Source organism: Ostrinia nubilalis, chromosome 6 (assembly GCF_963855985.1).
Source record: "Ostrinia nubilalis chromosome 6, ilOstNubi1.1, whole genome shotgun sequence".
Lineage (NCBI taxonomy): Eukaryota > Metazoa > Arthropoda > Insecta > Lepidoptera > Crambidae > Ostrinia > Ostrinia nubilalis.
The window spans coordinates 5,700,385-5,726,341 of NC_087093.1; the positions used below are offsets into that span (position 1 = coordinate 5,700,385).

General features: G+C 35.3%; 1 protein-coding gene across 2 annotated transcripts; it reads right to left on the reverse strand.

Moving 5' to 3' along the window:
* Positions 1 to 3,507: 3,507 nt before the first annotated feature.
* On the reverse strand, positions 3,508 to 25,451 carry LOC135072462 (acyl-CoA Delta-9 desaturase). Of its 2 annotated transcripts, none has more exons than XM_063966373.1 (8): positions 25,373 to 25,451; positions 13,216 to 13,392; positions 12,519 to 12,649; positions 11,227 to 11,432; positions 8,214 to 8,399; positions 7,813 to 7,919; positions 6,051 to 6,162; positions 3,508 to 3,645 (listed from the first exon to the last, which is right to left on the reverse strand). In XM_063966373.1, exons 2-8 carry the CDS (start codon positions 13,355 to 13,357, stop codon positions 3,561 to 3,563), a joined length of 969 nt encoding a protein of 322 aa, XP_063822443.1. In that variant the 5' UTR covers positions 13,358 to 13,392; positions 25,373 to 25,451; the 3' UTR covers positions 3,508 to 3,560. The 2 variants fall into 2 exon arrangements, with proteins under 2 accessions (XP_063822443.1, XP_063822444.1); XM_063966374.1 differs by lacking the exon at positions 25,373 to 25,451 and adding an exon at positions 16,537 to 16,755.
* Positions 25,452 to 25,957: the final 506 nt, after the last annotated feature.

The window sequence follows — 25,957 nt, forward strand, 5'->3', positions numbered from 1 at the left end:
TCAATGGTACCATAACATTGCATTGTCATCGTACTTACATAAGTATACCAAATTTCAGCTCAATCGGTTGAGGAGAAGTGTTCTTAAATTCAGTTGCAAGATTTGTCCCACACATATTAACAAGTGAAGTCAATATAAAGCTTGTAAAATAGCACCCTGTATTTGGCAGGCATTGGATTTGTACGAAAGAAATCAACTGGAAAATTTGAAAAGGCTCTAGAAATAGAGGCATCACAATTACAAAGCTGAAAATGTAGTCATTATTTTCATAAAACCTGTAATATTCCGTTTCGTCCTCAGATCATAGAAAGGAATAGATATGAAGTCGCGCGTAACTACAACGAGAACCAGTGTCCCCACATTTCCCCCACCACAGCTCCCACACACACATTCAACTGTGTAAAAACAAAGCGACTGAGAGTCTACGACAACATGTGCAAAAGGCTTAAAAGTGTTGTGATTGGTTAAGGCACGTCACGCACACTTTGAAAAAAGCAATTAGAGAGAAGAAAGATCAAATGGAGTCGATAAGATATCGATACTTTAAATCCTTCGAGGCAAGACTCGAAACTGGTTTAAAAAATACTTATGTATGAAAACCTTTTAATTAATACATTATTATTGTGTTCTTTAATAATTTTTGCATAAAGGAGTCAGTTCCATTTTGTATGGACGAAAAACTCAGAATCAATTGGGACTAAATGTAGTTTCCTTATAATTCACATTTTACCCCAACCAAAGCTCAATGTCGACAGGATCACTATACTTAGTTATTATTAACTACTATTGCGCATTAACTTTTTAATTATGGTGAACTTCGTACCGCCTATGTTTATTAAAAATAATGCCTATATTAGGCTTTCAACTAGCTCTTATAGCAATTACATAGTTGACATTTACTAATCACTTCTACTATTATTATTGTTTTTTTAAAAACTTAAATCGCAAGCAACTCATGATTTTTTCATTCAAAATTAGAAAATAGAAAATAATAATTTACTTCTATTTATCGATAATAGGAAACCGCATTAGAACACGAGCCCTGCACTATGTTACGACCGGCACATGCGGCCGTACTGTGTATTTTCACGCGACAGTGGATATCGGAAGCAATAAAATACATTGCGCAGTAGTTAAGCATGACATAAAGTGGTTGCTAACTAAATCGTCAATGTACAACGTATTTGAATTTTTACACCACTAATTGCGATATCGCAGTAACTGTTACGGCACTGAATTTGTTCGTAAAAATGTTTAGTTTTTTTTATTAATAAGCTAAAAACCAATGGATTTGCAATACTTACATGTGGTAAATGACTCCATTGTTCCTCTAGTTCTTCGTTTCACTTGTGTTATTGCACGTAACAACGCATTATCCAAAAATATTGGAGAACATTACCTCAGTACGACTGAATCGCGACTAACCTGGCTTCGCGGCCGATGTTCGTTTCTGGGCATATCGCGGAGACACGCGCCACGCCCCCGTTTCACATCTATTCCCTTCTATGATCTGAGGTTTCGTCGCTTTATCGGTGCCCTTCGGTGGGGGAATTTTATTTTCGGAAAGTGTATCTAACTGAAATCACTGAGTAGATAATGACTGGTAGGCTTTAAACTTCAAAAGAAAAGTGTTCATTGAAAATACTGGTATAGTCAGCGTAAAATGGTTCGTGACACCCAACGTGGCCAAAAACAAATTGGAAAACATCCAGTTATTTGGTTCAAAATAATGGAAACCTTTTACCTGGAAAGTTTTCTAAAAGGCGCTATTTTTTCGATATTTCGGCTCACGCGGAATCCATACGAGGTCGTACATTGAAAGCTACATATAAAATCATCAATTTTCAGAACTCCAGATAAACCAGGTAAAACTACCAAATGACTGGCGAAATTTTTGGTTACTTGTGTCACGAACTACTTGACTCTGACTGTACCTATTATGGAAGATCTTATTCTTTTGCTGGTTTTATCAAGAAAGATAGAGTAAAATAATGTATTCTGGTTGTTTACCCATATTCATGAAAACGTACTATTATAACGTCATACTTTAAATTGTCAAAATCCTTCCTTATCTACGAGTATGACTTTCATGAGAAGTTTTTCCTGAAGATAATTACCTATAACCCCGGGCGTTTGGAAGAATAATTAATATATGTAATGGTGTTTTAATGAGCTCATTAGAAAGTTCTTGACTCCGTTTTTGCTGAAAACTCATTTTACGAAACGAGTAGGTAATGAGTGTGTTCCTAGAGTAAAATCGTTTTTACCAAATGGTCGGTAGAAATGTATCCTTAATTGTCTTTTCTTGTTGAATAAGTACTTAAAATTCACTGCACGAGTAATTGTAGAATTGAGTAATTGTCTAAAACACTTCATTAGTAATATTAGATTTGTTTGTAATTACTTTAATTAAATATAATAAAATAGAATTTGTGAATGTTTATACATTTGACTGTTACATTAATATCCTAATTAGAAATTATACACGTTTACAGTTTTACACTCACATTAAGAACTTGGCATATTTCTTGACAAAAGTGTGATATGATTATTTTGTATTGATTAAGTTAAAAAAGTATAATCTATATCTATACTTATAATAAATCTGTAGAGAGGTCAATTCTGTACATGAAATATATTTTCAAAATAACTATCAGGGGGTGATTACTGATCGATACTGATGCCAAAAATGCAATCAGTAAAATTTTTGTCTGTCTGTCTGTCTATCTGTCTGTCTGTCCGCCTGTATGTTCCTTATAGAATCAAAAACTACTCGACGGATTTTAACGAAACTTGGTACAATTATTCTTTATACTCCTGGGCAGGTTATAGTATACTTAGGAATTCCCACGGGAACAGGAATTATCGGGAAAATAATTTTTTATGAAAAATCTAAACCGCTTAAGTTAGACGCTTGAAATTTGGTATGTAGTTACCTTAGTAAACTTAAAGCTTAGTTACAACAAGGAATTCCCGAAATTCCCACGGGAACGGGAATTCGCAGGAAAATCCTTTTGTGTGAAAAATCTAAACCGCTTAAGTTAGACGCTCGAAATTTGGCTTGCAGGTACCTTAGTAAACTTAAAGCTTAGTTACAACAGGATATTGCAAAATTCCCACGGGAACGGGAGTTAGCGGGAAAAAACATTTGTATGAAAAAATCTAAACCGCGTAAGATAGATGAAGGGGGTAAAACGGGATCCACGCGTACGAAGTCGCGGGCGGCCGCTAGTTGAAAATAAAATTGTTTTCATGCTAAAAACATAACCCTCCTTCTGGCGCAGTCGGGTAAATAGTTGTGTCAGGAGATTTATTTATTTTCTTTAAATGATGATGTTATATCTGTCAAAATAAAGCTTCAACTACACTCGCGTGCAGATCGCCATCGCCAGCGCGAGCATAGGCCAATGACAGGTCGCGCGACCCATGACAGTCCACGCGACCTGTCATTGATCTATGGCGATCTGCACGCGTTGGTGTGGTTGAAGTATAAATGAAACTTTACACTTTAGTTTATACTTTACTGGATATTAATAATTGTATCTAAGTATCAGCAAGCATCAACCTCGTTGTAGATAATGGCCCGCGGGAAGGCTCTGTTTCGACACAGCTTCGTCTAGACACGTCTGGATAGGACGTTTCGACCTGAAAAGTTTGTTAATTAATTTATTTGTTAAATATTAGTCGAAACTAAACTTAGTATAGGTGTACCAGAATCTCATGGCAAACAAAAATATTGGAAAAATGTGTTTTTCATATGGCAATTGTCTATGGTTTAATTGTCACCTGTCAAAGAAAATTATGAAATCTGTCAGCCGCTGCAAAATTTTTGTAATCTCTTCTTGACTATTTGTTATTTTTGTGAAAAAGTCGAAAAAGTTCAAGCAAGGCATATTGTTTTCAATGTGAATTGTAAAATAAGGCATAATTCAAAGTCGATCTTTGTTTCTAAAGCGCGCGTCGAGTTGACAGTAAGTTGGACTGAAATGTTTTGATACATTTAGTTTATTACCCAACTGTATCAGAAGGAGGGTTGTGTTTTTTTATATTATTCTTACTTAATAGCTGCTTTATCGGGGTTTTCAGGTATATCTCACAAATTGGTGCAGATGTTATGACCATGTAAAGAAAATTGAAAAAGATTTCATAAAGCAAGATTGAAAATGGAGAAGTTTCCAATTTTTTTCTTTGAAATAAACTTGAAATAAATATAAGTAGAACTAATAATAGTTGTGAAATAATCATGAAAATATCTCTACAAATAAATAAGTTACAGGGCCCTAAAGTTGCGCATAACTATTCACGCCATTTTGATCGGTGTATTCACACAGTCATTCGGAGTACAAACAGTAAATCACCCCTGATCCAGCAATTTCATTTTTTTTTTCAGTTCAGTTTTTAATTTTTCAGCTAGGGTCACTCAAGATTCTTTCTTAGTAAAATTTTGTAACCTTTTTTTTTAAATAACCCAGACCTGGCCATATACAAAAAGAACGGCACCGCCTATGTTTCAGTTCCACGCGAAAATATGTAGGTAATTTAAATAATTAATTTCTCAGACATTTCTTTTCTCACAGACGATTTATTTAATTTCCAAGACATTTTCCTATGTTAAAAACCTGATGTATAACAACATTCTTCATACACACCTACCTAAAATGTATATTCGTACTTCATGTTCATTAATATTAGTCATAAAAGTAAAAAATTAAACAGTATCAAGATCGTTTATTCCAATTTCCCCAGTATTGCTCTCAACAAAGTTTATTTTCCCTATTTGCCATGAGATTCTGGTACACCTATACTAACAGACTAATTAGAAAAAAAAACCCGGCATAGTTTACAAATAATTTTAACTAGCTTTTTTTAAAAATAATAACTCGAACAAAGTAACTGATGTACCGTCTTATTCCTGTAGAGTTTTATTATGCTTGCGTTTCGTCGAGCGGAAAATTAAGTTAAGTTAATAAATATCGAAAACATGAATTTGTATTTGGCCGCGTATTTTATTACATTAGAATTTTTTTTTCTCAACTTACATTAGAGAACGTTTAGAATGTTAAGAAAAGCAGTTATCAAACAACAAGTATAATTTTTGTACAATGATCGTAATTTATTTACGAACTATACTCATTATAATAATACGTTGTAATACATTCCATTTTGCAATAAAAATGTGTAGTCTGATATGCTGTCTGAGTCTCAGGCTTCGTTAGGGCATTATAACCTTCTTTCTTTTGTTATGTAATTAAAATTATTAAAAAAATAAAACCGACTTCAAAAAACCTACACTAAAAAGAAAAATAATTACTAATTACCTACTTATTTATTAGGACGAATTATTAATATTTATGTAGGTATACCATGATTGATACTTCTGGAGTCGGTGCCAAGATTATGAAACATGTAAAGTTTGCCTGCACCGACTCCAAAAGTATCAATCATGGTATACCTACATAAATATTAATAATTCGTCCTAATAAATAAGTAGGTAATTAGTAATTATTTTTCTACTTTTTAGTGTAGGTTTTTTGAAGTCGGTTTTATTTTTTTTATAAAATTTTACTTATTTCTTACTTTTTAGTTAACTAATTATTACCTTGATGTTACCACTGAAGGTAGGCAGTACATTGAGACCATATTCTTAATGTATATTATAAAAAAGTTCATCCCCAATTTTCCACCCTTGGGGGTGAAATATTTTCTTCAAATTCGCATGAAACCACCCTTTTGATAATACCTATTCAACAAAAAAGTAATCGTTCTAATTGATTTATAATCGGCGGAGATATTGCGTATAAAAAAGTTCATCCCCAATTTTCCACCCTTGGGGGATGTTTTTTTTATTATTAAATATAAATGGGACCACCCTTGAGGTATTACCTATACGCTGAAAAAAGATTTGTTCAAATCGGTTCATAATTGGCGGAGTTATCGCGTAACAAACATAGAAAAAAAAAAAAAAAAAAACATACGGGTCGAATTGAGAACCTCCTCCTTTTTTTGAAGTCGGTTGAAAATATCATAATAATGTCAAAATTGTGACTTACTTAGCTGCTTCAGCGAGAGCTTTTTGGAGTACCGGTGTGTCTATAGTCTTCAAGTCTGTGGCCAGGTTCAAGGCCGCCCATACCCGGATGAAAGCTGTGGTGCACCCGGAATCTAAAAAAACAAACATATTTTATTCAATTTAGACCACTGGTGGCACTTATGAACGTCAAATACAGTTAAAAAAAAAGGTAGCCCTTGTGAGGCGCTTTACATGTCTCCTTATCTTTTGGGCCCTACGGAACAAACTCCAGTCACCACTAGTACAACAAAATAATTGTGTTTAGCTCTTAACCAGACTTAAGAGAAAATTATATTTATTGGTTTTCAAACTTATCTTCACAGCTTAAAGTTAAAATTGGTGTGAGGTCTATTTAATTAATTTAAGCTCTACGTTGTAGGGTCAAGTTTGTTTATACCCATAGTAATAGTCAGATTTGATGTTAAATTTGTGAAATCTGGCGGAAGATCAAACTATTAATTAATTTTAGTTCAGTTTGTATAATAACAAAGTTATTAGGTTCTGTGTGTACTCGTAGCATGAAATATGATTGTCTATTTTTACCCGACTACGGCAAAGCAAAAGGAGGGTTATGATTTTGACAGGCTATGTATGTATGTATGTATGTTCATGTGTTCCCTCGTAACTTCTAAACTACTTATCAGAATTCGACAAATGACATATCATTAGAAGCGTCTTAATTGTCCGCTGGTTTTAGGCTATATGGGGTTTCACAAAATCTAATGTGGCGCCCTCTAGCGGACAAAACATACAGAGTAAAAAAATAAAGTTAAGATAAATATGCCGTGTTTGGTATCATTTGAAAGTGCTTTACTTGTACATTTTGAATATATACAGGGTGTTAGGTAAATGGGTATATGAGCCGACACTAGCCCTTGTTAACATGGTCATATAAATGGTATGGTGAAGTCAGAAATTTTAATTTTTTTAATTTTCATACAAAATAAATTTTATAAAATCCGATTTGTATGAAAATTAAAGTAATTAAAATGAAGATATCAGTTTTCTGACTTCACCATACCATTTATATGACCATGTTAACATGGGCTAGTGTCGTCTCATATACCCATTTACCTAACACCCTGTATATATTACTAGCATTTGCTTGTGACTTTACCTGTATTCATGGGCTGATTGCATATAATTCACATCTTTTCGTTCGTAGCTTCTTTATTACTTATTAGTTCATCAATTTAACTTTTGTTAATATTATGCGCCACAAATACACTTTATCACCAAAATAGTACAAATAATAAAAAGTAAAAAAACTAAAACCCAACTACGACAAAAAACGACGCTGAAAAAGTATAAAACAAGATTTTCAGAATACTGAACTGAACAAAGTTGCTAATGTAGTTGCATAGTAATTTTCATGTTTGGAAAGGACCCTACCCTAGCACTTTGACAACGTGTGACTGCGGTTTTCCAATCATGAAAATTACTATGCAACTACATTAGCAACTTTGTTCAGTTCAGTATTCTGAAAATCTTGTTTCATACTTTTTCAGCGTCGTTTTTTTAACAATAGAACATTAGAAAACCACATAAATATTTAATTAATACATGCTCGTAAGATTTTATTATTATTAATTAATTTTTGTGTAGGTAAGCTCTGCACTCGATTTTGGAAGAAAATAGTAGGTAGACTGATGTACCTACTATCGCCTGTACATAGCTAATACGGATACCACATTAATTAATTAAGTTAACTAAATTAAACTTAATTATGTGTAGGTCCTTACCATAAGTGCCATATTCGTCTGATTTGTAGTCATAAGGCATCATGTAGTGGTAGTGAGGCCAGAATGTCTTGGTTAGTATGAACAGCCAGTTGGAATCTGGTGGGCATCTAAAAAATAGAAAACAATAAAAAAAAAAGGTATAACACAAGGCGATGAAGGATTATGTGGAGCCACCCTAAAACCTGACGCTAAAAGATTGCTAAAAGTTAATGAAGGTGGACGAAGTGCCACTCGAATCTATCGATAACTACCACGCTTTAAGATTCAACTTTGTAAATAGCGCAAAATATCCAATTCATAATTTTATTTACTGAAAATCAAAGCTGCTTATCGAATTCAAAGATAGTTAGCGCCAGCTGCTGGCTTTAATACTATACTATAATGGGTAAGAACTTGCTTACTTTTCCCCCGGTTGGAGTCCCCAAACGCAGATGCCGCTTTCCACGAGCCAGGAGGCGTGTAGGATGACGAGGTACCGCACGAACCCGATCACGAATACTGCGCTCAGGATGGAGTCATTCCAGTACTCGAGCGGAGCGTTCAGTGGCAGCAGCACGAACAATATCCCGTACATGATCCAGTATGCTCTGAAAAATAGTGGTTTATAACTACAGATTACAGAAACTAAAGGGAGATGTGACAAAGGAGCGGGGCCGGTGTCACAGCAATATGCCCAAAAACAGAACACATTGCTCGTGAAAGCAATGATGACAGCGGCGACGTCATAATGTAAACAGTTTACATTGCTTGCGTAGTAGGTACTCAAGATTATTCGAACGATGAGTAGGGTCATGTGTTCAACAATGAAACACTAAAATTTCAAAGTATCATAAAACTCTTATTTTCATAGATAGAAGTCTAATTTTTGACAGGTATGTAGGCAATTTTATTGGGTATAGGATGGCATTAATGTTTTTTTTAATTGATGTTTAATCAATCAGCAAAAAAATAAATTCACATAAATTGGAAATGTTTCATTGTGTCCACTGCTGTGTACACAATGAAACACCTCAAATTCAACAATGAAACATAATAATTAATTGTGTGTCAACAATGAAACACTAACAATTCAATATCTCGTACACCTTTTGTTTTTACAGATAGTCTAATTTTTTGAAGCTACATAGTTAACTTAGTTGGGTAGTTATCGGATGTCATTTATGTTTTTTTTAATAAATTTGTAATCAATTAGCAAAACAATAAAAACAAACATATTGGAAATGTTTCATTGTGTCCGTTCTGATGTGCACAATGAAACACTACAATTTCAACAATGAGACATTATAATTGAGTGATTGATTCATATTTATTGAATTTATGAAGTAAGTGAATAATAAAAAATGCCCGAGTCCAATCAAAAGGTTTTATTAATAATTGAAATTTAATCAGACTCATCAGATTACCTATAACTACACTCAACATCAAATACCGCACCTTCCGCGACGCGAACTTTAAAGATTTTCTTCTGACACAATCATGGTACCCCAACAATATTGGTGTTATTTAAAAGCCCAATAAATATTCTTAAAGAAAAATACATTTCATTTCTAAATAAAAAATGATAAACATATACCATAAATGTGACTTGAAAATAGACCTCACTTTGGGCTCACCTCTGGGATCAATTAGACCAATTTTTATGGTTATAAAACCAAATAAAGATCTCACGTGTCCTCTTTAACAGATGGATAGCGAAAAAATGGCTATAGCGTAACTACCTATTTTTTGAAGAAGTGACTCTGGATCCTTGTAAAGACACATTTTTGGGGTAAAAACCTTTCCTTTAATGAAATGAAGTTTAGAACTAGGCTTTCAAATGGTACCAATGTTGGTGGGAAGTGGGGATGCATACGTTTCATAAGTGCTTGTCGCGGGAGGTGCGATTTATTTGATGCCGATTGTAGTTAAGATAACTCCTTACTATTTACTATTATATTTTTTTATATTATCTCCTAAATGATCACCTTTCTTCCTCTTTAGAGATTTAGTTCGCGCCATCTTAGATGAAAAATAAACATCAAATTTTAGGATAACCTTAAAAATGATTATTTGCACGGACAGTAGATTTTGTTTGGTATATGGTATTATACAATGGAACAAGATGGTACACAATGAAAAATTGTTTCATTGTGTCCATCATGCAACTGTTTCATTGTTGACTACATAGGGTTTGTTTTAATAACCCCAAAAAAAATCACTAATTTGTAACACTTTTAACATATAATTTAGTTCCATCCACTTAGTCTATGATATATGTGTAATGCTAGGTAATCATGAAAAATACAAATTTATCAACCATATTTTTATCAAAAATCTTTAAAGAACGACAAAAATACTTACCTTTTGGTGAAAAAAATAAATAATGCTCCACAGACACGTCTTCTCACACGTGGCGCCGACACGAACTGAGGTGCGGCGGGGTATTGTCGAAAGTATCCTTACGCGATATAGTGCACGATATGGCAACGCAGCATTTAAGAAATATTGCAGTGTTTTATTGTGTACCATTGTTTCATTGTTGAACATCTGACCCTACTAATAGGTACCGCAGTGAATAATGGGCACATATTTTGATTACTTTGTGTGTGTGAATTTCTAATGCGACACTGAGTTTCGAACTCAGCGCATTAGTTGGTTATAACATAATTTGAAATAAAATAAGTTATAGGTATGATTTCGTAGCCGTTTCCATTCCATGTTGCAGAAACTTGTTTCTGCGAAGAACGAAATGGAAATGGAAATTTCTTAGTTCCGTGGCTAGCGACACGTCGCCTGAAGTTATTTCATTGAAATATGTACACACGTACGAGTACATACCAGATGTCGTCTGCCGCTGCGTGTAGACTACGAACGTGAACCTTATCTAGATTTTTTGGTCGAATGCACGCACAAAGGGTTTCAATTGCGCTGTAATTTGAATTAGCATACAGATCGAACTTTACATGGCTTTAATTCTATCTCGGAGAGCTTTTAAATTAATAACGAGTTTTTTCACATCACACATGAATCACGTGAAAAAAAAAAACCTTAGTAGGCTTTGAAATTTGATTATGGGTCTGCCTTCGCGCTTTGTGTGATTTGTAGCAATAATTGTGCAGAATTCGCCGTCTTAAGCTTCAAACCAAAAGAAGGCAGAAGCAGAAAATCCTCTTTAGCTATTAGCCTTCATTTGTCTCAATGTTAGACGGGGCATAAAACTCACTTGCTCTGGAAGACCACGACCGGGTCGTTATCCAGGTCTGACATGTCAATCTCACTCTTGAGCTTCTCCTGGAGCGGACTCAGCTTGCGCAGGCGCGCGATGACGTAACGACGTCATGTAAAGAATTTCAAGCCTAAAGAAGGCGAGAGAAGTAAAGAGGGAACTACGATTTTCAGTCAGCCTTCTTCTGTCGCACGGGATATAAAACTCACTTGCTCTGGAAGACCACAACAGGGTCATTGTCAAGATCCGACATGTCGATCTCACTCTTGAGCTTCTCCTGGAGCGGGCTCAGCTTGCGCAGGCGCGCGATGACGTGCGCGTACCCGAAGCCTCGCCGGTAGTCGAACGGGTCCGCGTCTGTTGCGAACGTGGCGTGGTGCAGACGGTGGTACTGCACCCAGTCATAGATTGTGCCCTAAGCAACAGGAATATTTTTTTATTTTTTATTTTTAAGGATAACAAGGCAGGTATTTGACCGCAATCGCACCTGGTGTTAAGTGAGATGCAGTCTAGGATGCTACATAATTATCTGCCCTGTAAGTGCCTATTTACTTTCGCCTTAAAAAGGATTATGGTGTTCTGGAAAGACAGAAGAGGCAGTGAATTCCAGTCCCTAACTGTGTAGTGTAACGAACATAGAATTAAACGCGTTATTAATCTAAGGTAACAAAGTAACGAAGGGTTCGCATTGCGTGAACGGTTGGCAGGAAAAGTTTTGGGGAGACCATTCCAGCAGTAAACGACTTTCGGCTGACAAGAATTGTAGTTAACAAAGCGTTTCACAAACTATGTTCTAATGTAGGTACAGCTAGGGCTAGGAACTACACTAACATCTAAAACTTTTGATGTAGGAATCAGTCTGCAGCTTTATTTAAAATCAAATCAAGTCAGATGTCATCAATTATCTGCCTACAGAATTTCAGATGAATATAAAAAGTACAGTTTTAATTTATTTATTATATATATTCTTCGTCTTGTAGGCTAACAACCCTCTTTCCGTAATTTTGACGCAATCAAATATCATTGTCGTTCACTTTGGATTTAATGAGTCCGCCGGGCTTCAAAATCTCTTTCCGCAATGTTGAATAGAATGAAATTGGAAAATCAAAATTGTAATGTAAGTATTTATAGAAAAAAAAAACATACCAACCGAATTGAGAACCTCCTTTTGTTGAAGTGGGTTAAAAATAAAATGATTTAGTTGTTACGAATAAAGGTACAATTCCAAGACGGGCCGCAGACCGCAAACTGCAACCGCAAACTGCCAATCTCTATCAGCTGCAAGTCGCGCTGCAGTGTACCTACCATGAGTTTACGATAAGTGTGCTCGCTAGCGAGTACGTCAAAAATCTCTATGAAAATTTTGTTTCTTGAAAGTAGCCGCTAGGGGCGCTGAACAATATGTCATACAAGTAATGACATTTTTTTACGCAGTCGCTAGCGAGCACACCTAACGTAAACTCATGGTAAGCACACAGATTTCATAGAGTACTGTATTTACCTGACCCGCCAATGTTTGGAATATCATCAGCGCGATTCGAAGCCCAGTGCTGGCCTTGTACGCCCCGTGGGCCCAGAGTCGGTGGGCGCCTGCCGTCACCCCCAGAACTGCTACCAACGATAGCACTACCACTGTAATACAAATGTTATTATAAGTACAATGGTAGGTACCTATACAAAAAGAAACCCTAACTATTGGCGACAGAGTTAAATTTTGAACAGCCTCTTTTGCTCAATATTTGAGCAGCGTGTAGCTTTAGGCACGGGCCATGATTTGTTGCAACTTAATTACGTAACTTAGGCTGAGTTTCACCATCTTACTTTGACTTTAACAAACGTCAAAAATCTGTCAAATTCCATACAAAAACACAGCAGTTATCGTCATAGTTACGGTCAAAATTAGGTTGTGCAATTCAGCCTTAGCCTATAGCTTGCCATCACGCTAATCTCTCGTTTGTCAAACACTAGCTTAACGCAATAACTTAAATTAATTTAAAGCGGATGCTTTAAGTAAATACCAATAATTGCCAGACGTCTCATCGCGGTACAGTACGTTTAGAGGTTGCAAAGCAATATGTGATTTCAAAATTACGCAATTCTGAAACGATGATATAACTATATGTATGTATATTTAATTTAACCTCTATTTCAAAGGGCAGAAAAGTTTCCAAACTGATGAAAATAACATCTTTACTTACATAACAATAGAGTCATCCATTTAGCTTCGAATATAACCAGCCATATACCATAAAAGGAAAGGAGGTGGATGTGAATGAAGAACAGAACCGCTGGCCAGTTCGCCTCTCTCACTTTACTCAGGCTCGTCCCTTCTGACTCCATTTTATGTGCACGGAGAACGGAACACGGAGAAGACACTGCAAATAGAAAATAACAGGTTATTACTGCTTGTGCTAAAAATTTACATTAGTAGATAGATAGACATACAGAATTCAAGTCTCTATTTTTAATTACATGGATTTACGCTACTCTGATAAATGGGAGAGAATGTATTATATGTACTATCTTAAAGTGCAGATAGCCTGTAGTTGCCAGATTAAGTTTAATACATTATTAATTTTGATAAAGTTGCATAGGTACATCTACTTGTTTTGTACCTTTATCTTAGGGACTTAACAGAACCATCAGGAATAAGGTCAATAGACCAGCAATCGATGTATTAACAAATTGTAACTAAACTATGTTAATAATACTCAAACTGAGATTGAGTAGAGTACACCAATCGTCAATGTTATTCGCCTCTATTTGTTAGCGAAATTCCAAATCTCTATTAGCACTGCACTTTGAAGCTCTCGGCATCTATTAGAGCTCTGTATCGATCTTCAATTAAGCCAATCAGGCGGCGTCATACTCTGTTGCATATACATAGTTAAAATTGCTTGTTTATGCACTAAGCTACAAACGACCTGTATCAATGAGCCTTCCGTATGCAAGCGTTTGCGTAAAACCACTAATTGGTATTGTTCGGTAGGAATCATTACTCTCACAAGATTAGTCAATTAATTTAATTCATTATCAGGATATTACGATGAAAAGTAAGTATGTGTAAAAGGCTTTTGATGAGTTCAATTTGAAAACATTATTTAACAATAAAGTAAAGGCAATTTTTCAATCTAATGCAAAAAAAAATGCTCATTTAGGTTATCAAAGGTTTTCGCAAATAAAATTCTGCATCGGAAATTAATCGAATTCAGTACAAAATTAAAATAAGCTTTCACTTCTTCAAGTTATCAGTGCTTAGACTTCTCGGAGTGACATTTATTTTTGTAATGGTATTTTCTTCTTTAAGGGTCTATGCACACCACCTTTTTTAGGCGTAGTCGACGGTTGTTTTACAATCGTGATTGTTGAATCGTGGTTGTTTTACATTGATTTCCTGCATAAATCGCGTATACAGCGCGTTTCAATTGCATGGAATGTGTGTCGAAGGCGCCTAAAAACGCGGTGTGCAAGGACCCTAGGACTTTGTTTCATGAGACGCTACTTATTTATTTTTGTAACAATGCTCACCCCTCTTAGTTGTAAAGCGTAGGAGTTGGCCCGATATACATATTCCATTATTTTATGTAGCTAAGCTATGTAGGTACTTCAAAAGTTTTAAAGTACTTCAAAAGGATTCCACAGGGCTCTCAAGCTCTGCAGAATACAAAGCTTGCTTTCTCATAGCTATGGAATTTAGCCTGCCACGGTGCACTGGTAAAGCAATCTATAATATTGATTCCAAGAACTTTGTTTTTATAAAGACAAAAGAAAATTTAATATCGGCACGTTCTTTTCTCTGCACTCTCGCAAATTTGTTTTTAAAGTTTCCGCTTATAAACCAAAAAAAGAGGTGTTCACCGAGCCATTTTAAATCCTATGACTTATTATTAGAAGAGAAAAATATGTAAAATTGGCGCCTAATGAGCATAATCCTTTGGCAGCGTTGCCTTATAATAATATTTAATATTATGGTACAAAAGCTGAACTGTATGTAAATGGTAAAAGTGCACAGTTAAAATCAATATTTTCATATAGTTCTTGCTAGTTAATAATAGACTCTACATTGAAACCTTGTCAAGAAAATTAAATTAATTTTGTTTAGGTAAGTGTATTTGATAGAAGAAAAATAAAAGTGCCATCTGAGTTGAAAAAAAAAAAACGAAACTATACAATAGTAAGTAGGTAGCTTGATGTCGCGTGGATTTTATTATTGTGGGGCTTCGCAGCCTCGCTGCAGATATTAAAAACTTGCGAAGTTATTGGAAAGGAGTCTGGACAATTTACTGAGTTGCTTTCTCTGCTTATTCTCAGCATTTTACCAAATAATACCAGAAGCAGTGTTGAGTACATTCAAAAGTTATAGTTAGAACGTGCAAAAGAGTCAAAATTTTCTATATCTTTATAATGGTTTGAAATTTATTTTGGGAACTTCTTACAAGAGGCTCTTGCCGCTTCGAAGAACTCTTATCCAAATCTTAAGCACCTTCAACTTGATATTTCACGCCAAAATGCCATGGCAGGTCACCATCGATCCGATAAGTCGACGCAAATGATTTTTCTCATTAACTTGGGTTTAAGGGATTTGCGGTTGAGTCAAAGTGAACGCAGCCCGCACGGATTGCGTTCTTTGCTCGTGCCCGCACGATCAAATTACATCAATACATATAGACCTATGATGTTGTTCGTACAGGCTGCGTTCACTTTGACCTTTCAAATCCTCATTCATTTACCTGATGTTTTCTACGCCAGTGCTCACGCAGAAAACGTATTTATAAGTTACCTATCAATAATTGATTTCTTTGAAACCTATCCGAAAATAGCAACGAACACTTTTTGTGCTTTTGTATATTTTCGCCAATCATTGTAAAGCTACAGGGGGTCGATCAGAGAGCTTTTCCCCCTTTGTAATAGAGATTAGATTACTTTTACTGGTATTTTCCAAGTATTTTATGATAGCAGTTTTGATTTAGTTACTTAAAACTTTATTGAAATTAAAACAAAGTACATATAAAAGAATGCTTTAAATGGTATTCTCTCCAGCAAGGAGAAATAACTGAAGCTTTTAATTTTGCACAATTGAAGCTTTTTGTTTAAAACATGAAAGACTCTACATCCGGTACCGCCAAATATTGTATATTTCCCCTACCCGCGTGCTATTTAAACGTCATGCTCTCAAATACGATACGAAATCGGTTGAAGAAATCAAGAAGTATGTGAGTTTTATATTTTTAAGTTTTTAAATTGTTTACGAAATGAGGCTAGTGCTTTAAGCAAGCAAAACTTCTTCTTCTATGCATTCTGGTTAACATGAATAGTTAAAAATCCTACTAAATATACCATAATTGCTGCGTTGTAGAAAACATGAAACCTAAATGCTCAATACCGTCGATTTTAGCTAAACTTGTTTACCAAGGTTATTACGTTGGATTATTATATTTATCGTTGTTATTGCGCTTGCAATGGACAGAATGAATGCATGTGGCAGGTAGTCTAGAAAACAAAACAAACAATAATCTTACCTAATTATCCTTGAACTTATTGGCCACTGGATTGTTATTCACTGGACAATGCGTTGGTAACTATTTCGAAAATGCTTAAGATGGCACTGATGACGTATCACATAACACATAATCTTACGTGGAAAGTTGAAATTAGTTCACGTGTTAAATCATTTTATTTGATGCCATATTACGCGTCTAACGACCGGCTGTAGGTAGCATCGACTGCGCTTAGTATTCGTGCAGTATCATGTTTCCTGGCATTAACCTTACGTTTCAATTACATCACTAAGGTTACTATAATTAAATGCGGCTATTGAATGATGCGATTGCATTCAAGTCACGTCATTAGAACAATGAAATATAAATTAACGTTTAACTTTGATTATTAAAATTAAAGATGTCACTTTAGAAGATGGTTTCAGGATTTTGGAATATGGGTAGTTGATTCCTAAAAAGTACAGTAATGTATGCTTACGTCACATCTTTAAATTAAATCAATTGCTATTATGTGAACTGTATAATCTAAAATACATACTTAAAATTCAATATTCATGTCATTCACCATGATGTATAGCCGCCAGTTATAATATTTAGCAGTGTTGCGAGCCAAATGTAGAGTCACCTTAAAGACTAAATATATTTAGCATGCTTAAGTTTTATGTGCTAACGAACGAACGAACGAACGAACGAACCGACGAAGTAAAGACGTCGTTCGTTTTTTTTGTTCTTTCAGCCAAATGACGTCCACTGCTGGACAAAGGCCTCCCCTAAGGATTTCCATAACGAGCGGTCCTGCGCTGCCCTCATTCAGGCTCTTCCCTCGACCTTCACCAGATTCTCGGTCCACATCCGTCTCTACTTATTATATTTAAAAGAAAGCTATCCTGCATTGATAAAATTAATCATAACTCTCTGAATACTTCATCCATAAACAATACCCATGGAGACTTTTCAATATTATTATTTTCGTTGTTAAGTACCTAGACCACCTGTACATAATGTAATATTAAAGTTCGATTTCAGATCGTGATTACTTCGCCACATCCACCGTTATGAAAAAAATAGTACTTAGGTAGATCATATCGAAATTAACACGAATGTAGCGTTTATTAGAGGCATTTCAGTGTTGCGTCACACACGCACTCTGGTTAGTTTCTCTACCTCTATTTAGGTTGTATATTGCTATAGGGCGATTGTCACTTGGTCACTCGGTGTCCTATATCGTAAGAGCGGTTTCAAATCCAAATCAAATCATTTTTTTTGCAATTGTAGGTAATGTATTACTTTCGTACTATGTCCGATCTGTATCCATGTCAATACGGCCCGTAGTAGAACTATTTTTAACGGTAGTTTACGCATTAGATCCGATATCTTTCATCCGATTTCTCTAGAAGTTTTCAAGACTGTATATTGACGAATTCGGATCGAACGAAGTGTTTTCCACACTTCAAAGTTAAAGTTAGATGGTGCAACCCAGCCTTAGAGTTGAGAGTTTCAGTTTTGTTGGCTGATTAATCTGCAAAGGACTTAAACGGGGCGATATTTACCTAACTATGCCAAGAATTGCACTGGTCAAATATTGGACTTTGCTTTTGGGAAATTCATTCAATATGTCTAACCAGTTAGTGCTTCATTAGAAAATTTAAGGTTGAGTTGCACCATCTTATTTTAACCGTGACTATAACCATAACCGGTGCTTTTTGTATGGAATTTGACATAGTTTTGACGTTTGTTAAAGTTAAAGTTAAGATAGTGTTACTCAGCCTTAGTCATTAAAGCTTCAGATACGTTTATCCCAACTAATATTATAAATGCGAAAGTAACTCTGTCTGTCTGTCTGTCTGTTACGCTTTCCCGCTTAAACCTCAAATCAAATCAAATCAAATCAAATTCGTTTATTTGTGGAACATAGGTAAATAACATATTACAGGTGTTAAAAATTAAGTCGCAACCGATTTTGATGAAATTTGGCATAGAGATAGTTTGAGTCCCGGGAAAGAACATAGGATAGTTTTTATCCCGGTTTTTGAAACAGGGACGCGCGCGATAAAGTTTTTCTGTGACAGACAAAATTCCACGCGGGCGAAGCCGCGGGCGGAAAGCTTTTACATATAAATCAAACCTATTATTTTTTATTTATTATCGCGTTAAGAATTTAAGTAATTTTGTTACGAAAGATCCTCTTGTACCCTACTACTTAGTGTACATCGGATGTCCGGCGGAAGATTTATGTTTTCTCAATTAAATATGATACGAAGATATCGTTTTAATTAGCTATTGATTACGACTAACAACAAAAACATCCCCTACTCTGCTGAAAACATACGATAGTATTCTTTTGCGTCGTGAAATTCACATACATTCAGGAAATTTTATCAGATATTATGTGTATTGTGTAAGCAGAAGAAGAGTTCTATCATAATTCGTTTGTAAGGAGAAACTTTTATTGGCGGTTAAGCTGTAGATCCTGGCTACACAGGAGTTGCAGCGGTGGGAACGAGAGGTGGGAATAGTCCTGTTGTAAGGGAAACTTGTAATGTTAACTTGTTAAAGCTAACAGCTGTAAGTTTTCCTACAAAAAAAATTCAGTAAAGTAGTTGCCTACACGCAGGATACTATTACACATATTTTTGACTTTAAATGTACTCTTAACTGAATTTATGAGTCCATTGTTAGCGTCATATTTATATTTATACAATAACTATTGTTATTTTCGTAATTTTTAAATTGATTGTAACAATGAAGTAATAATTAACCTATTTTATTTAATGTATTTTATTTGATTTCCGTTTATTTTGGTTCAATTAACTAGGATTGCAACAAATATTATTTTAATAACTACCGGTAATTTTATTAATATTTATTGTCGATTATAATGGTAAAATATAAAACTATTTTTAGAAATATTTTATTATTATACACTTTCTTTAGTTTTCAATCAATTTCTGTTACGAGTTGTTAATTTGACTACAATTACAAAAGCCCAATCAGAGACGTCAGCCAATCGGAAGCGTCGACCAATCACAGCACACCGACTTGTGGTGGGGGTGATTGAGCGGGGCATTCGATAGCAGAGCGAGAGTCAGTCTTGATCGAGCGCTGAGCGGAGTAACAGTTAAGGACGAAATATTAATATTGTAAAAGTGTTGTGTGAAATATACTGTGAAAGTGCTGAAAAGTTATACGGAGTTTAATTTCCACTGACCTGACCCAATAGGTCAGAAGTGGGATTACCAAGAAAATTTTGCATTTTCTTACGCCCACGAGCCAGAAAACAAACGTAAGTACGTTAGTAAATTTGTAATGGTTAACCTAATGTACGAGTATTTTTTTTTCTTCTTTCACTCCCTTCTTGTTCTTTTATTATTTGACTTGATCAACAAATATGAAAAGGTTTTTCACTTATTTTTAAGCTATTTATGGGCAAACTTTTTTTTAATTCCTCTGATAAATTGTGAAGTGATTGAGAAGTAAAAAAAAATATATATATTGTCTTGCAACTGGGAAATATTTGACTTATTACGCCGCTAGGTGATTAAATTTATCCTGGCATTTGCTAATTTTATGAAGGTTACATTGCTCTAATTACTATGAGGTTTAAATGTAATTTTAAAATACAATATTCGATTTATAATACGCATAGATGTTCCTATTAGGCAGTGGTATCTACTTTAAAGTATAAAATTGAGATGGTACTGATGTGACATATATTAAGCTGGTCTCTGTAAGTTTCAGATAATTGAAAAATGATGGAGGATAGCGATGATGCCCTAGGTGGAGGGTTTGATAGAAGGGATGCCCTAGGTGGAGGGTTTGAAAGGAGGGATGCCCTAGGTGGAGGGTTTGAAAGGAGGGATGCCCTAGGTGGAGGGTTTGAAAGGAGGGATGCCCTAGGTGGAGGGTTTGAAAGGAGGGATGCCCTAGGTGGAGGGTCTAAAAGGAGGACAGCCCTAGGTGGAGGGTTGAGGATGAGGTACAAAGGGGTACCTGAGGAAAGGGATAAGGAAGGGAATACATCTAATGAAGAAGGAAGTGTTATACTACCTTCAAGGCAAGAAGGCGTACGACATGCTACTTGTAAGGGGAGAACAAACCGATCTTCACGACCAGTATTGCGGAGACGGCGCCATACTACTTCGTCGTCGGAAACTGAAGGAGAGCCACTCTCTCCACCACCAAGGGAGAAAAGAAGCTCTAGGAAGAGGCGCGGAACTGGTGACTCAAGGAAAAGGGCACGGGTCATTTATTCATCTTCAGAATCAAGAAATCAGTCGCCATCTCCGAAAAGAAAAAGACCAGTGGAGAACAGAGAAGAGGAACGGGATACCAAGTTAGTAGATAAATTTCTGTCTATTTTAGAAAAAGTTAAGAGTTCGGATAAGCCGAAAATTACTTTTAATTCGAGTGTGATACCGGAGTTCGACCCTTTATCTAGAGATCAAACTGTCTCGACATGGATCACTAAAGTAGAGGAATGTGCCGAGGTTTATGGATGGGAAGAAAGGGAGATTATCCACTATTCCCTACCAAAATTAAGCGGCGTTGCTAGAACATGGTATCAGGGTCTAACTTCGATATTACATACGTGGTCAGAATGGAAAAGGAAACTAATTGAATCCTTTCCATGTAGAGAAGATTATGCCGAACTCTTAACCGAAATGTTATCTAAGAAGGCTAAATATGGTGATTCTTTAGAGCATTACTATTATGCAAAAATTAATTTGATAAATAGATGTAAAATCACCGGCAAACAAGCAGTAGATTGTCTTTTGTACAGTATAGAGGATCGGGCAGTAAAAGTTGGTGCCCAGGCAGCACAATTTCGAGAGCCAGAACAGGTGCTTAAATATTTCAAAACAGTTAAAATAGGGCAGAGCAGAGACAACCAAGATACGATGAGGAGATGTTCTGAAAACAACGTGGATTGCGCAGATTCTTCGAAATCAGGTAACACCAACCCCATAATTAGGTGCTTCAACCGCAACGAGATCGGGCATCCAAGTTTCAAGTGTGAAAAGACGGCATCTTCCGTGAAATGTCACAACTGTAATGAGGTGGGTCACCGTAGTTATAAGTGCGATAAAGCTCCTTCTAAATGCATGACATGTGATCGGGTTGGTCATCTTACTTCCAACTGTTATAAAAACATAGGAAAGTCAGTTTCTAATGAGTCCGAAAATACTTCAAAACAGAAACTTGTATCTTAAGTAATGACAGAGGTTACTGGTATCAAAAAATGTGTGTAACGGTATGTAATGGATTTAAAAGTAAATGGGTCTATAATTTCTTGTCGCATCAATCTAGGGAGTAAATGCTCTTTAATTCAGATTCCAATTCTCTGAACCTAAAAATGGTTTATCTAAATGATGACGCAACCTTGCCAACCCTCAGTGGTGTAGGAGCTAATATGGTCATTACGCTTGGAGTAGTAGTTGCCACGGTACCTAGAAGATCAATATAATATCAGATAATATCATCTCGTACTTAGTGGAAGACGTTCTGGCGCGTCCTGTCTTGTAAGGTCTTCCTTCTTCTTCTTCTTCTTCTCTTATTAATGGCGATGAACTTGTGTTCTTTTTCGCCACGTCTTGTAAGGTCATCCCTTTACTGAAAAACTAGACATCCTTATAATTCCCTAACGATATTAAGTTTGACTCTTGAGGTTCTCATGTATGTATACAATGCGCGCAATCCAAGTTTCTGCTGATTGCGAATTGCTAGATTTTAAAATTGATGTAAAGGTCACGTTACGTGGTTTGAGAGGTCAGGAATATTATCTTACAATTATAAAAATATTATAGATGTCTCACAGAAACCGATATGTACCTATTATAAAGTATTTCAAGACTTTGTCGTGTCCTACGATATAAAGCATATTCAAAAGGCCCAGGACTAGTGGGCAGGTTAAATATTTTAGATTATCGCACTATTTTAGATGCGTTATCCCCATCCATCCATGGCGGCGACGACAAATGATAGGATAAGCACCTACAAACATACAGGTTGGTATTGGTACATTACTAACATAAGACTACACCGAAGAGCCCTTCAGAATTGTAAAAGTGGAACAGAAGGTAAAGTACTTATGCCATTAATTTTTAAGCACTGGCCACACAGTACAATGATAGAGACCTGGTACGCGTGGAGAGGCAAGTACCTACCTCACGATGGTAAATAAAAAGATGGAAACCTGTAGTAAACTATCAAGATCCCTACCGTATAGTCCTCGATACTGACAGGTTTGTTATTAAGGACACACCTTTTACTCGAAAAAGTGGGTAGATTTGGATGAATTTCAAAAAAAAATTTGAGTCTGAATCATCTGAAAATGACATTGCAAAAGATGAGTAAATAGTAAGTTTAAATTGGGTAATGTCCTCTCTCAGAAACACTTGTAACATGTTGATTGTCTGTTGTAATAATAAATAGTATGATGTCGGTGACTTTATATCCACTTTATTATATGCTTTTAATATATCTAAATGAAATAGGTAATTATAATTTACACCAACTCTTTATGATTAGTTTTGTAGATAAAACCAATTTGAATTAGTTCTAATATTTATTTTAAGTCTATTAGGATGTTTTTTTTCCATGAAATGTCGATTATGTTATATTGCATGTTATATTTTTTGTTTAAATGAAATAATAAGCGATGGGACTCGCTTTAAGTAGGATGGCCGAGCTGTTAGCGTCATATTTATATTTATACAATAACTATTGTTATTTTCGTAATTTTTAAATTGATTGTAACAATGAAGTAATAATTAACCTATTTTATTTAATGTATTTTATTTGATTTCCGTTTATTTTGGTTCAATTAACTAGGATTGCAACAAATATTATTTTAATAACTACCGGTAATTTTATTAATATTTATTGTCGATTATAATGGTAAAATATAAAACTATTTTTAGAAATATTTTATTATTATACACTTTCTTTAGTTTTCAATCAATTTCTGTTACGAGTTGTTAATTTGACTACAATTACAAAAGCCCAATCAGAGACGTCAGCCAATCGGAAGCGTCGACCAATCACAGCACACCGACTTGTGGTGGGGGTGATTGAGCGGGGCATTCGATAGCAGAGCGAGAGTCAGTCTTGATCGAGCGCTGAGCGGAGTAACAGTTAAGGACGAAATATTAATATTGTAAAAGTGTTGTGTGAAATATACTGTGAAAGTGCTGAAAAGTTATACGGAGTTTAATTTCCACTGACCTGACCCAATACCATGTTAAATGTGATCATTTATTAAACGGCGTGTTTGAATAATTTATAGTTTTATTTACTTACTTTTGAAAATATTTTTTCATCAAATATCCGACTTACTAATATCCGCTATACTTAGGTACATCTACTATATAAAAATAAGTCGGGTTTTCCTCCCTGACTCTATAACTCCAGAACGCACGAACCGATTTCCACGGTTTTGCATTCGTTGGAAAGGTCTCGGGCTCCGTGAGGTTTATAGCAAAGAAAATTCAGGAAAATTTAACAAACGAAATTCCACGCGGGCGAAGCCGCGGGCGGAAAGCTAGTATTAGATAATAATAAAACTATTACCTGAATGAGTTGCGTGCAAATTAATCCGATTATTTTATGATCATTGATACATAGTAAGGATTGTGTGCACGCTTGCACATTGGATGCCCTACTTATAATATTCTACGTAATATCTTACTCAATATTTTTAAGGTATAACTAAATCGATTATAATGCCTTTAGATTTAGACTGACACACAACTATCTTTCCGAGAAATAAAAAAGCGCATTACTCAAATAACACCAAAATATTACCTGCTGATATGGGAGAAACCGCTAGTTTCTACTAAACTATTATACGAGAAACCGCGAGTTTCTACTAAAATTATGGAATTGAATGAATGAATAAATAAATAAATAAATAACTCGACAGTGCTTCCTCTACCGAGCCATTACCGAACTAATAATTCCGCTATTGATATTTCATTTAGGTTGTAATAAGTTAATGCCTGGAGCTGAATTATTTCCATTTACATTTGCTTTTGAGCGTGATCTCTTAAAGTTAATACATTTTTATACAGAATAAATTTATTGATTTATTTATTTATTTGAATTGATCCCATTATTAACTTAACAGGTCGTTGTGGAAATCCGTGGAAGTTCTTTGTCCAGCTGTGGACGGTATTAGGTTGGGGCAATGAACCCGTTATCAGAAAGATCCTGTGCATTATTGCGCAAATGTTTGCTATCCCAAATGAAACTAAAACAAAATTGGTAAAATAAAAGATCAAACACTAATTAAGTACAATGATATTGATATACTCAAAACATAGGTGGGATACGAGTACCCACCTACTTAGTTTTCGTTTGAATATTCAAATAAAAAAACACATTGTAGTGTACCTATTTAAGAAAACTTCCAGACGACTGTCTGCGTATTCCTATGTAAACTAATTAAGTCAGAAAATTCTCAAAATACTACACTTTAAATCGTCTAGTGTCATTTTTTAGGAAGTGCAACGTACAGCGACAGCTCATCAGACTATTCATTTTTGTTACAAAATAGCCTGCATTACAACGAGATAAGACGCCACTGTGTCTAGCTTGATGTGCTGTCGTCCGTACCTATACGAGTTTAATGATAGATACCTAGGTGTAGAAGCCTCTAAACACCAGAATATTAGCCCAGTAGGCCTAGGATGCGCACAATGATAACCATTTATCGCGCCATTTTGTCGATTTTACGCGACAAACCCATTTACATTTGTTGTCTAAAATGATCGATAAGATTTTATCTGATCACTATGAGTACTCGTATAATTATGCAAATAGATAAAAATGGACGTATTTATTTGAACTTTTCACTTACCTTGACTATTCCTTAGAATCCGTCCGTATGTCCACGGCCAGGCCGCCCAGCGAAGTGTCGCCAGCAGAGCAATCGCGCCAAATAATTCATTCGCTGAACTCGATGTCAAGTCGTATTTTAAAATGGTAATTAACTTGACTTTGTTAGTGCGTAAAGCAATAGCAACCGAGTACAGAAAGTATGAGCATGATTGTAGTAAAATATAACAAAATTTAAATCTATAACATTTTATTCCTATTAAATTATTCAGTAAGTATACCTATGTACTCGTATTACGCAATTACGAAAAGCTGACCCGTATAAAAATACAAGCGTGTTAATTTCAGTAACACATTATTAATGAAGCATAAACGTTATAAAATGTTTTTAGCTAAAATATTATTCAAATTACGCTGTTATCTTTACTCTATTTATGTAAGTACTCTTAATAATTTCTTTTTCCTTCCAATGTGAGTGGTCGAACTTTGGACCTTTGGGCACACTTTGAGCATAGACAAACACTTGAAATAGCAGAGCCGAAAATACAGATACGCACAGGATTAAGGCAGATGTACGACGATTGGTTCTATTTTCCACAAGAAAAAT

What these genes read in the sequence shown, in the direction of transcription:
- LOC135072462 (XM_063966373.1), bottom strand. Translation starts at nt 13,357, where the DNA reads ATGGAGTCAGAAGGGACGAGCCTGAGTAAAGTGAGAGAGGCGAACTGG. An exon ending in TCCAAACATTGGCGGGTCAG is followed by an intron (nt 11,433 to 12,518) that starts GTAAATACAGTA and finishes CCTGTTGCTTAG; the next exon opens with GGCACAATCTATGACTGGGT. An exon ending in GGACTCCAACCGGGGGAAAA is followed by an intron (nt 7,920 to 8,213) that starts GTAAGCAAGTTC and finishes TCTATTTTTTAG; the next exon opens with ATGCCCACCAGATTCCAACT.